This window comes from Ciona robusta, chromosome 9 (assembly GCF_009617815.1).
Source record: "Ciona robusta chromosome 9, ASM961781v2".
Taxonomy (NCBI): domain Eukaryota; kingdom Metazoa; phylum Chordata; class Ascidiacea; order Phlebobranchia; family Cionidae; genus Ciona; species Ciona robusta.
The window spans coordinates 7,267,399-7,278,608 of record NC_143243.1 but is presented as its reverse complement, the minus strand read 5'-3'; the positions used below and the strand labels follow the sequence as shown (position 1 = coordinate 7,278,608).

The following is an 11,210-nucleotide window of genomic DNA, read 5'->3' as shown; positions in this document are numbered from 1 at the left end:
ATCGCGGTTTCTACGTTCGTCGATTTTTTTTTCAGAATAAAGCTATCAACATATCCAACATAGCAGTACACAAACGAAATAACTGATTCTATTTATAGGTTGGCACACTGTAAAAAAAGTTTAATCAAATTTCAATCAAATCCGCTCAACACCAAATTTTGACCCAAAATTTTTGAATCAAGTGCTTGACGCAATTTTTTAAATCAAATTTACGTCAAAATTTCGCTCGGTTTCAGCGATTTTTTAGCATTAAAATGGGCCGATCTCAATCAAATTTTGATTTAAACTTGATTTGTATGAAAAATTCTACATATATATTTCTGGGGTGAAAAATGTTTGTTTTGTATTTTTTATTTAATTGGCACAGCATACACAAGTTATTATAAACACTGCAGATAAAGTGTTGACGTGGAAAATTATACGCAATGAAAGACAACAAATAGGAAGGAACATAAAACACAACAAAAGATAGAAAATGTGGTTCATAAACGACTGTCAAAACGTCGTATTCCCAGGGGTATTGCTGAGGCATGAAGTAGTAAAGCTCGCAGATAAGAAATTCTCTCCTTTATTAAACGTTGAACGGACTTCTCCCTCATAAACGTTTCCACTTGACATCACATTCAGTCTGTAATGAAAGCAGCAAGTTAAATGAATAAGTCCACACACCCTTTCCGACATAAGTTTACTTGATACTCACCAATTTGAATTAACGACGTTCTAATTTTCACATTCCCTGTTGACGGTAATTCATTCGTATAAACGATGGTAGTTCGGAAAATCAGTTGTCTTGACGCCTAAGTCTAAAAACATAAAATATGGTTTTGTATTTGGATGCTATTACATAATGCTATGTCCACTTTGTATATAAAAACACAAATGCATACTTAACTTTTATGGTAAGCAACGTGCGCTTGTCATCTTTCTTCAGTAGAGTTGTAATATATGACCCATTTTGAAATCTTATCGTCGATAGTTGAATTTATAATGGTGTTGCTTCACATTAGAGTGCTGTTAATTAAACAAAAGATATAGTAAGTGTGTAAGACCATACCGTTGTAAATGGTATTAAAATTGCTCACCTTTAGCTTCTGACGAGTTTTCTTTTCGTGTTTTACACTGACTTTTATTTAAGACTTACTGACCAATGTTGCGTCTGCATTGTTATTTTTCTCATCTTACTTAAGCGATATTACACCTGATTCCTCTTAGAATTAAGTAACACTTCCACAGTCTAAAGACTTTGTTCAAGACCGTTTAAAATTTGGCGCGCTCCCGCGTGACGTAATAAGAGCGAGAAGAAGTGAGTGACTCTCTCGCGTCGCTCCTCTGAATCAAATTTTGATGTAAGTCCGAGAGCGATTCTCTCGAATCTAGACGTTTGACGCGAATTTGATTCGGTTGAAGCGACTTGATTGAAAAACCGCGCTCAATCAAGCACTTGATTGAGCATTTTGCGTCAAGTTTTTTTAGAGTCGATTACAATAGCCGCGTATGTTACTAACTAGTTGTCAATATACAAGCTGTAGTTTAGAACGATTACTTACCGGAAACTATTAATAACGAAACCATAGTCTCAATTGATATTGTTTGAAAGATTTAAAGTTTGGCAGGTAGAAACGATCCGTGTAATATTTAATACGGTGTATAAAACAGACTAGCAGTAATTCAATTTTGCGGTTGGAATTTGAAATTAACTGTGCTATAGACTTGTAGTTCTGCCGGGTAAGATGGGACACTTTAAGCACATAATATGGTAAGGTGGGGAAAATGGGACACTTTTCAGTCTATTCTCTCGTCCCATTTGGTAAAAAACATAGAATATTCAAAAAAAGACTGTGTCCGCACGACTCCAAATGACCGTTTTTAACTGTTTAAAATACAATCAGAATATTTGGATATTATGTGCTAAAGTTGTCCCGTCTTCCCCCACCCTACTGTAACCAAATACCCTGATCATGTTTAAACAATTAACAACAGTCTACTGGAGTTGTAAGGATACGTTTTTAAAATTCTTTAAATGTTTTTGTTGACTCCCAAATGGAACGAGAAAATAAAATGAATAAGTTTCTCATCTTCCGTCACCCTAAATAAAAGGCTCGGTATTTTCAAAATATCTTTGTTGAAATAACTAAGAGCCAGCGCTGGACTTTCTTTCACTTTATTATGTTGGTTTACGTGTTGACTCTTTTCACACCGTGCTATTAAGATGGTAATTTTAACGAATAACTAAAACAAACTATATAGCTCTTGCTGTTTGCGTCGTCATGACGCCCGTTTTTATCGTTTACGATGTTTTTAAATTTTGGAGCAATTTTCTGTTTCCTGCTGGGCACCAATCACTATTAGACCATTGTTGTAGTTCTATGAATTGCATAATTTGCAGTGTAGCTGTAGACGTATAAATATGTGTTATGGTAAGAGTATAGTGGGGTGGGAGAAGATGGGACACCCTTAGCACAAAATATCCAAATCTCCTGACCGTGTTTTAAACAATTAACAACAGTCTATGGAAGTCGTAAGGATATGGTTTTATAATTCTTTGAGTGTTCTTTCTTTACTATCAAGTAGGACGAGAAAACAGAATGAAAAGGTGTCCCATATTCCCCAATCCTACTATATAGTTGGGTGGGGGAAGATGAGACAGCTTTTTTGTTCTATTTTTTCGTCCCACGTGATAGTAAACAAAAACATTCAAAGATAATAAAACCATATCCTCACGATTCCCACATACTGTTGTTAATTGTTTAGAACTCGATCAGGATATTTGGATATTATGCGCTAAACTTGTCCCATCTTCCCCCACCCTCCTATATATGTTATTGTAAATCCTGTAAGTAAATGTTTTGACGTTTGTTTTTAAAACAAAACATATAGTTCTAGCATATTTAGTAGAGCATATAAATTCATTAAAAGGCCCATATGGAATAACATATGCAAAAACATCTTCCATATGCTGATGGATTGAATAATCAAAAGTGCAGAATAAACATAACCGGCGTCTGGGGTTTCCGTGTTGGCTAGATCGGTTCTTTTGTTTGCAGAATTCGTTGACAGAATTCGCATCGCTCCCACTTAGATTTCCAGAAGCAGAATGAGTTGTAATCTAACCCACGCCTTGCGGTTGCTTTCACGTACTTTGACTGCTTAGTTTTCGACGTTAAAGTTGAATTTTTTGGTTGAATCATTGGAATTTATTTTGTTTATTTATACTGATTTATAACAGAATAGTTATTAGGATATATCTAAATATGGTTTATAATTTCACGCTACTCACTGTTTATAATAATATAGTAGGATGGGGGAAGATGGGACACCTTTAACACATAATATCCAGATATCCTGATGGTATTTTAAACAATTAACAACGGTCTATGGGAGCCGTGAGGATACGATTTTGTAATTCTTTGGATGTTCTTTGTTTATCACCAAATGGAACGAGAAAATAGAATAAAAAGGTGTCCCATCTTCCCCCATCCTACTATATGTTTTTTAGTGGCTTATGTATATATTAATAAATGAGGTTTACAGTTTAATTTCTAAATGTTTGGTACGACTGTGAGCATAGAACATACAAGGGTGTTGGGGTAATGGGCCAAGTCTCGCCTAAACCCAAGGTCCTCACGGACCTTACCCATACAGAATAGAATAGAATAGAATAGAGCATAGAACATAATTGTACGAAAGCATGAGGCATATTTACCACATTCTGAATCCAACACAGATATTTCAATTGCAATATGGGCTATAGCATGAAGTATCGGCAGCGTTGGAAACGATTAGCCATGATAAGTGCTGGTGTTTCAGCTCTGTTTTGCTGGTGGGTTATCCATAGGACGATTCCAATACGAATTTATTCCCGGCAACAGTCTGCACGCAATATTGAGTTGAAAAGTAGCGATGTCCTTCCCCCTACAACTGTGCCTACTGGGTTAAAAGAACCGACCCCAAAAGTTATTCAATACAGCAAGCCTGCTCCTACGACGACACCGAAAAAGAAACCTTTAATTTTGTATTGGGGGACAAGCTATGATGATGCTGGGCTCGGTGCTGAATGCTCTGTGACTTATGACCAAAGCAGATTGCCAGAAGCGGATGCAGTTCTATTTCATTTTACCAAAATCGGTAAAAATGATATCCCGTGGAGACATTATAGGTATAAATGCGTTTGTTTATTTGTATCTTTATGTTTTTGCACGTCTGTGTTTTAGCTTGAGTTAAGTGAAAAACTAGTTATCAAATAGTTGTAAACTGTGTATAGTATAAGGTAAGGGACTATAAGACACCTTTTTGTTCAATTCTTTTGTTCTAGCAGTAAACAAAGAACAATCAAAGAATTATAAAACCGTATACGCTCACACGACTTTCACAGACCGTTGTTAAATCTTCAAAAAAAAAAACGATCAGAATATTTTGATGTTATGTGCTTAAGGTGTTCCATGTTATCCCATCACAGTGCTTTATCTTTAGGGACAAGCATCAGGTCTTTGTCTGGTGGTGCGCCGAAGCCCCCGCTAATTTTGGTCGCGAAGCTCTACTTGAGTTTGATGGTGGTTTCTTTAACTGGACATGGACATACATGAGGAGTGCAGATGCGCATAGGACGTATGGCTTCAGAAAGGCGGCACTGGATTTCGTTACGAAAGGAATTCAAACAGTCAATGACATAATTTCGCACAAAAAGAAAATGGCTGTAAGTTAATGAATGAATGTTGTGTATATACAAGCTATAACCCATACAGTTCAATTCATTATAATTTTAAGCAACACTCTATATTAATTGTTTACACTTTTAAATATAGTGCTCTGGGGTAAGACAGGATACCTTCAGCACATAATATCTCATATTTCCCAATCGTGTTCATAACAGTTAGCATAAAGATCTGTCATGCAGTCGGGAGCAAAACACGAATATTGGGGTATAGCAGTTATGTAAATATTGATTGCTCTTATAAAGGAAGCGATATGAAAGATAACGAAAACATGCAGATCTTATCCCAACCTAATGTACACTTTATGTATATAGGTAATTTAGTGTTTATAAAATTTCCACAGCTTTGGGGGGTAAGTCATTGCGGTGGTTCGATTGGTGCCAACAAGCGAATGGAATATTATAAAGCACTTGTGGCAGCTGGGTTAGAAGTCACTGCGTACGGAGGATGTTTTCCTGGCTCAGAAAACATTCCTAGACCATTTCCGATGCTCTTTGAACCGAAGTGGAAAGAACATAAGTTTTACCTCGCTTTTGAAAACGCGATACATTGTCGCGATTATATCACGGAAAAGTTTTGGGACAATGCTTTAAAGAACGATATGGTTCCAGTGGTTTGGGGTCCGACAAAAGAAGACGTGTTGTCGGTTGCTCCGCTCGATTCCTTCATTCACACCGACGACTTCGATAGCCCAGCAAAGCTCGCTGAGTATTTGCAATTCCTCGATAAAAACGACGATGAGTAAAGAAAATACTTTCGCTGGAGAGAGGACGAGACAATGACAGATGAAAAGATGATCCGAATGACGCAGGAAAAATACCCGAACATAACAGTCGAAGGAACTCCTATAAACCTGTGCAAACGATTGATAGAAAACCAAGAAACAAAAATTATTGATTCCCTGAATGCTCAATTTATTCTTTTCGAACAAGATAAATGTCTGATTTAATATAAGGTAGAGTGGGGGAAGATGGGACACCTTTGGCACATAATATCCAAACATCCTGACCGCCTTTTAAACAATTAATAACGGTCTATGGGAGTCGTGAGGATACGGTTTAAGAATTCTTAGAATGTTTTTGTTTACAACCAAATGGGACGAGAAAATGGAATGAAAAGATGTCCCACCTTCCCCCACCCTACTCTATAAGCAGTTTAGCTTTTAATTGCCATATAATCGGAATCCTTTTAGTTCAATTTATTACAATTTGTTGCATGCTTGTGAATGGTCGTTTTTTTTTATTTCTGTAGGTATTCAATACAATATTATTAAATGCGTTACAAGTCTTTTTGTCCGTATAAAGAGAAAAAGAATAACCACTTTATACGCTCACGGCTGTTCTGGTTCATATAAAACAAAGGCTGCACGCCGTATGTGGTAACCGTAGTGTAGCGATTTTCACATTCAAATCACTCATGTCATTTGTAAATTTAACAAAATATTTTTTTTGACGAAAATACAAGTTTGTTAAAAAATCAAGTGTGAAGTAAGATGTCTGTAAAAAGTTTTCGTTTGATACTGATCTGTTAGGGTGGGGGAATATGGGACACCTGTTCGTTCTAATTTCTCGTCCTATTAAGTAGTAAACAAAAATACATTAAAAGAGTTATTCAAATGCATCCTCACGACTCCCACAGACCGTTAATAATTGTTTAGAATATTCGGAAATTGTGTGCTAAAAGTGTCCCATCTTCTCCAACGCTACTGTATAACCATTAAAAGGTAGAAGTATGAGCCAGCCCTACCATCATAAACAGGAAAGGACAAATGTTTATTTTACGGCTAGTTTGGGTGTGCCAGATTGGAAACAGTCACACTGACTATAAATACACAATTAGCGTAGATTATACATCGAAAATATTTTGGTTAAATAAAAATAGCAGCGGATTTATGAAGAAACTAATACATGCTTTTAATACAGGCGGCCTTTTGCTATACTCTAATTTACGCCCTAACTCGTTTGAGCTGTGCTCTCTTGTTTGGGCATTTATTGTATTGAAGTTGGACTTTACACATCCTGTGCTACTACGTCACAACGCTCTTATTTTGGTTGTTATATTAACGAATTAATTCATTTAGCAACGACAAAATATCTGCTAACCGTTGACGAGTTCCTAAAACTGTATATGTTGAACACGTTGCATAGTTACCGGTAATGAACATTGAAAAGCTACATAGCGAACCAGGGCTGCCTGTTAAAGTGAAGTCTTGACTGCGATTTTAAAAAGAAACGTTAAAAATTTATTAGAAAGAGACGCAAATTAAATCCTTGTTATACGTATATTGTTCATACACAACCGCTGACAATCATATTTTTACCTGGATTCAGGATTTGAATTACGAATTTGGCTTGAATGTATACAATAAGGATATTTTATAACGGCTACAATTTTATGGGCAACACAATAGAATGTAACAATATTATAATACGGCGGTGGGTGTATTAATTGACTCTGTTCTACCGCTGGCTGACGTTACTAACATGTGCAGTGATGTGTGGGCTACGACACGCAACAGTACTTAGGCCTTTGTAGCTGTTTTACTGATAAAAGTTACAGGTACTTATACACAACAGTTGTCAGAGGGACAGACGCCTCTTTTCTAAGAGCAGTCGACCGTGATACAGTTTGAACATTACAGTATAATACAGTGTTGTCAGGTAGCATGTATTGCCAGTGTAGACTGATATACCAGAGTTTGTTTTAGCGGCTCCAGTATATATCTTTATAAAATTTGTTTTATAGTCAAATGTTCACTAATAGATGACGTCATGTATACGGGTATCAACCAAAACAATACAAGTTAAAGTGAAATAAATGAACCACATTTGACAGTCATTTGCTGGAGGCAAGTATTCAACATACCAGAAACAAGTAGTTTGGTTGTGTATTGAAATAATACATAGGTTTTCAAGTCTTGGGTTGATTGACTGTTATATTACATGAGGCAAATTCGCTGAACAAATCGAGTAAAATATAAGATCTATTATTTATATATTATAGGCTACCTAGATAACCGTATGGGTATTCAGTATAGTCAATAACAAGAGGCGGGAAAATTGCTAAATAAAGACTATAATGCCTGTAAGCTGTAACAACGTAGCATAAGGACACGCAGCAACAACACAGCATGGGAAGCCTGAATGCGGAAACTGAGAAAGGAAATAAGAGCAGATATAAGTTCGTGTGAATAATTTAAAACCTCTTTTCTTGTACCTTTTTTAATAAATATTTTCCTAGCAATAATTACATGAGTTTATTGTGACAGACGACAGAAAATGTTTTTAATGAAAATTCGTTTTATTTTTCGATTGATAATTGTGCTCTGTGTGGCCAGTACCGTTTGCTATATCTGGCTTACAGTAAAGCCGACTTCGCTGGAGAAAACAATACCGGATCAAATTTCCTATACTGAAAGCAGAGTCGAGCAATTTTCATCGGATTTTACAATGGAGGGAAATGATAACAGAACTCTGATTCTCTATTGGGGTTTGCCATGGGGAGACAAGTCGTCTGGTCCACCCGAAGGATCGCCAATGGGTGATTGTATTCAGACGTACGATCGAAACAAAATCACTCAAGCAAAAGCTGTTGTCTTTCACTATACCGTGATCGCTAAAAACGAAATCCCGTGGAGGCATTATAGGTACAATAGTCTATACATACATGGGCTCATGACATACTCAATATATTGTATTGAATGGGATGATGGACCGCATACATGCTCATGTGGTTGGTTGGGGCAAGATGAGACATGTTTTCATTCTTTTTTCTTGACATATTTGGTAGTAGATATTTTGTTTTAGGCCAGAACGTTTGAGACAAAAATAACATTATGAGATGTTTGTATTGGAAATGTTTTGTTTATTCTGTAATTTTTGTTCGGCAGAGATCCCAACCAACTGTACGTCTGGTGGTCGGCAGAGGGCCCAGGTATTCTTCAAATGGAAGGACGTGACCTACGCGAGTTTGATGGCGGTTTCTTTAACTGGACGTGGACGTACAGACAAAACGCTGACGTTTTTCGAGGTTACGGCTACAGAGGATATACCTTGGACTTTGTCGCAAAAGGAAAACACGTCGTTGACGAAATACTGCAGCACAAAACGAAAACCGCGGTAAGAGAAAGACCTTTTAATTATACCGTATACCATCACAGCAGTTTGATAAGTAACTTTGTATTATTCACAGTTTTGGGCCGTCAGCAAATGCGAAGGCATGCCGGGTGCCGTGGCTCGCATGAAATACTTCAAGGAAATTGTAGCGAGGGGAATCGTAAACATTACGACACAAGGACGGTGTTTTCCTGGAACTGAATCGATTCCAAAATCTTTCCCAATGATTTATCCGCCTTCAATCAAAGAACATAAGTTTTATTTTGCTTTCGAGAACGCGATACATTGTCGCGATTATATCACGGAAAAGTTTTGGGACAACGCTCTAAGAAACGATATGGTTCCAGTGGTTTGGGGTCCGACAAAAGAAGACGTGTTGTCGGTTGCTCCGCTCGATTCCTTCATTCACACCGACGACTTCGATAGCCCAGCAAAGCTCGCTGAGTATTTGCAATTCCTCGATAAAAACGACGATGAGTACAGAAAATACTTTCGCTGGAGAGAGGACGAGACAATGACAGATAAAAAGATGATCCGAATGACGCAGGAACGATACCCGGACTTGGATATTCAGCGTCCTCCGAAAAGTCTATGCGAAAAATTGACTTCTAACAAAGAAACTAAAATCATTCCATCTTTAACTGAAACATTTATGAACTCAGACCGTGAAGGGTGCCTCGCTTAATACGAACTTTCATCAGTTAAAAATTAATGCTTTTACTAAACTTCTGCTCATAACAAATCTGTTTTACATTAAAAGGTTGCATGGTTGGATATAAGTAGGGTGGGGAAGATGGGACACCTTTTCGTTTCCCCATGGTAGTAAACAACGAACATTCCAAGAACTATTAAACCGTGTTTGGATAATATGTGCTAAAGGTGTTCCCCCATTTTCCTCAACAGTACCATACTATATATAGACACATAGCGTATATGAGGTCTATAACGCCGCTTTGCCAATAGATAGTTCTGGCTTTTATGATTATCATTTTTATTGCGTTTTTTTTTGCCGTGTTAAGGTGGCTGTACACAGTATCCGGAAATCGTCCGTTTTGTCTGTTTTGTCCGGATTTCCCTGCCGCATGCGGAACTCGGTAATAGGTAAAACGACTTCGCAGGCGAATTCGCATGCCGGATACTGTGTACAGCCACCTTTATCGTTTTTTGCGCGCGTACTTAATTATATATGTTGTTATATCAGCACTTCTGTGGTGCATTTTTTGAACTTCTTTTACCTTTTAAATCGCGGCCAAACTTCTCCAAGTTGTAGTTTTATATATGAATATGCATGAATATTTTAACATTTTTTCTTATATTGTAGTTTTAATGTATTCGGTATATGTGGTGTAGCCGGCTGTATATACGACTTCCCAACAATTACCTTTTATGACACACCACTATCTGTGAACACTGTTTAATTTCAATCGTTTAAGATGCCTCTCTGTTTGCACAACTCAAACCTATGTAAACCGTAGCAAGTAATACACAATACACCCGGTTTACAAATATAAGAAAATCTATACAACCAGCTCTTGCATGTCCTTCTGTTCGTACATTGGACCATTCAAATATGCTCTGCGGCTTTTCTTTATTTAACAAGTGATGAATGGAACACCTGCAGATCGTGTTTTCGACAATTAACCCACATTATGTGATCGTGCTTTGGACAATTGACAACAGGTTCTTTATTTTCGGTAGCGGCATTGCAGTTGACGTTTGAAAGCGGCTGATTAATCATAAATTCCAAACAATCTGATATTTTTGGATTGGAAAATACAACGTTTCGTTTACGTTTAGAGACAATAATATATACGATAACAGGCCTTGAGTTTTAATACACGTGTGTCATGACTTTCATACCTTATCAGCGTTCGTGAGAGTTGGTTAAATGAACTAATTTATCCTCGCGTGATGGCGTGACGAGTCGTCATAACACGAGTGTTCTGTTTTGCTGCTATTAAACAAATCAGACAATGTTCTTGGTGGTTGTTTTTTGAGACAGAAGTAAAGGCATTACCCTGAGCTAAAGTGGGCGGGGGTCAATAGAAACTATCTTGCTAAACCAGAGGAGCGGCATCGATAAATGTATAGTAAGAGGGGGAAAGATGGGATACATTTTTATTATATTTGCTCGTCCTATTTGTTAGTAAACATACAACATTCAAAGAATTATAAAATCGCATCCTCGCGCCGCCATAGACTGTTGTTATTTGTTTAAAACAGGATTAAAATGTTTAGGTATTATGTGCTAAAGGTGTCCCACCTTACCCCGCAGTACTATATGAGAGATTATATTGGGTAATAATGATCAAGGGACCACGTATTACTGTTCCATATTATGTCTCGAAGTACGGTTTGAAACACGCGTTAAATTTGCACCAGA

At 37.2% G+C, this 11,210-nt stretch overlaps 2 protein-coding genes and 1 long non-coding RNA gene across 3 annotated transcripts; 2 read left to right on the top strand and 1 right to left on the bottom strand.

Annotated features, from left to right (window-relative positions):
* Window positions 1-335: 335 nt before the first annotated feature.
* LOC149731829 (uncharacterized) lies at window positions 336-1,399 on the bottom strand. Its single transcript, XR_016385725.1, has 3 exons — window positions 1,083-1,399; window positions 701-1,011; window positions 336-628 (listed from the first exon to the last, which is right to left on the bottom strand). It is a non-coding gene; the product is annotated as an uncharacterized LOC149731829 (long non-coding RNA).
* A 2,299-nt stretch (window positions 1,400-3,698) lies between these two features.
* On the top strand, window positions 3,699-5,990 carry LOC149731828 (4-galactosyl-N-acetylglucosaminide 3-alpha-L-fucosyltransferase FUT6-like). The gene is made up of 3 exons (XM_089885171.1): window positions 3,699-4,156; window positions 4,471-4,693; window positions 5,056-5,990. The coding sequence occupies exons 1-3, from the start codon at window positions 3,741-3,743 to the stop codon at window positions 5,455-5,457; spliced, it is 1,041 nt and encodes a 346-aa protein (XP_089741297.1). The 5' UTR covers window positions 3,699-3,740; the 3' UTR covers window positions 5,458-5,990.
* Window positions 5,991-7,961: 1,971 nt separating this feature from the next.
* Window positions 7,962-10,356, top strand: LOC149731827 (4-galactosyl-N-acetylglucosaminide 3-alpha-L-fucosyltransferase FUT6-like). Its single transcript, XM_089885155.1, has 3 exons — window positions 7,962-8,358; window positions 8,602-8,830; window positions 8,904-10,356. The coding sequence occupies exons 1-3, from the start codon at window positions 7,991-7,993 to the stop codon at window positions 9,510-9,512; spliced, it is 1,206 nt and encodes a 401-aa protein (XP_089741281.1). The 5' UTR covers window positions 7,962-7,990; the 3' UTR covers window positions 9,513-10,356.
* Window positions 10,357-11,210: the final 854 nt, after the last annotated feature.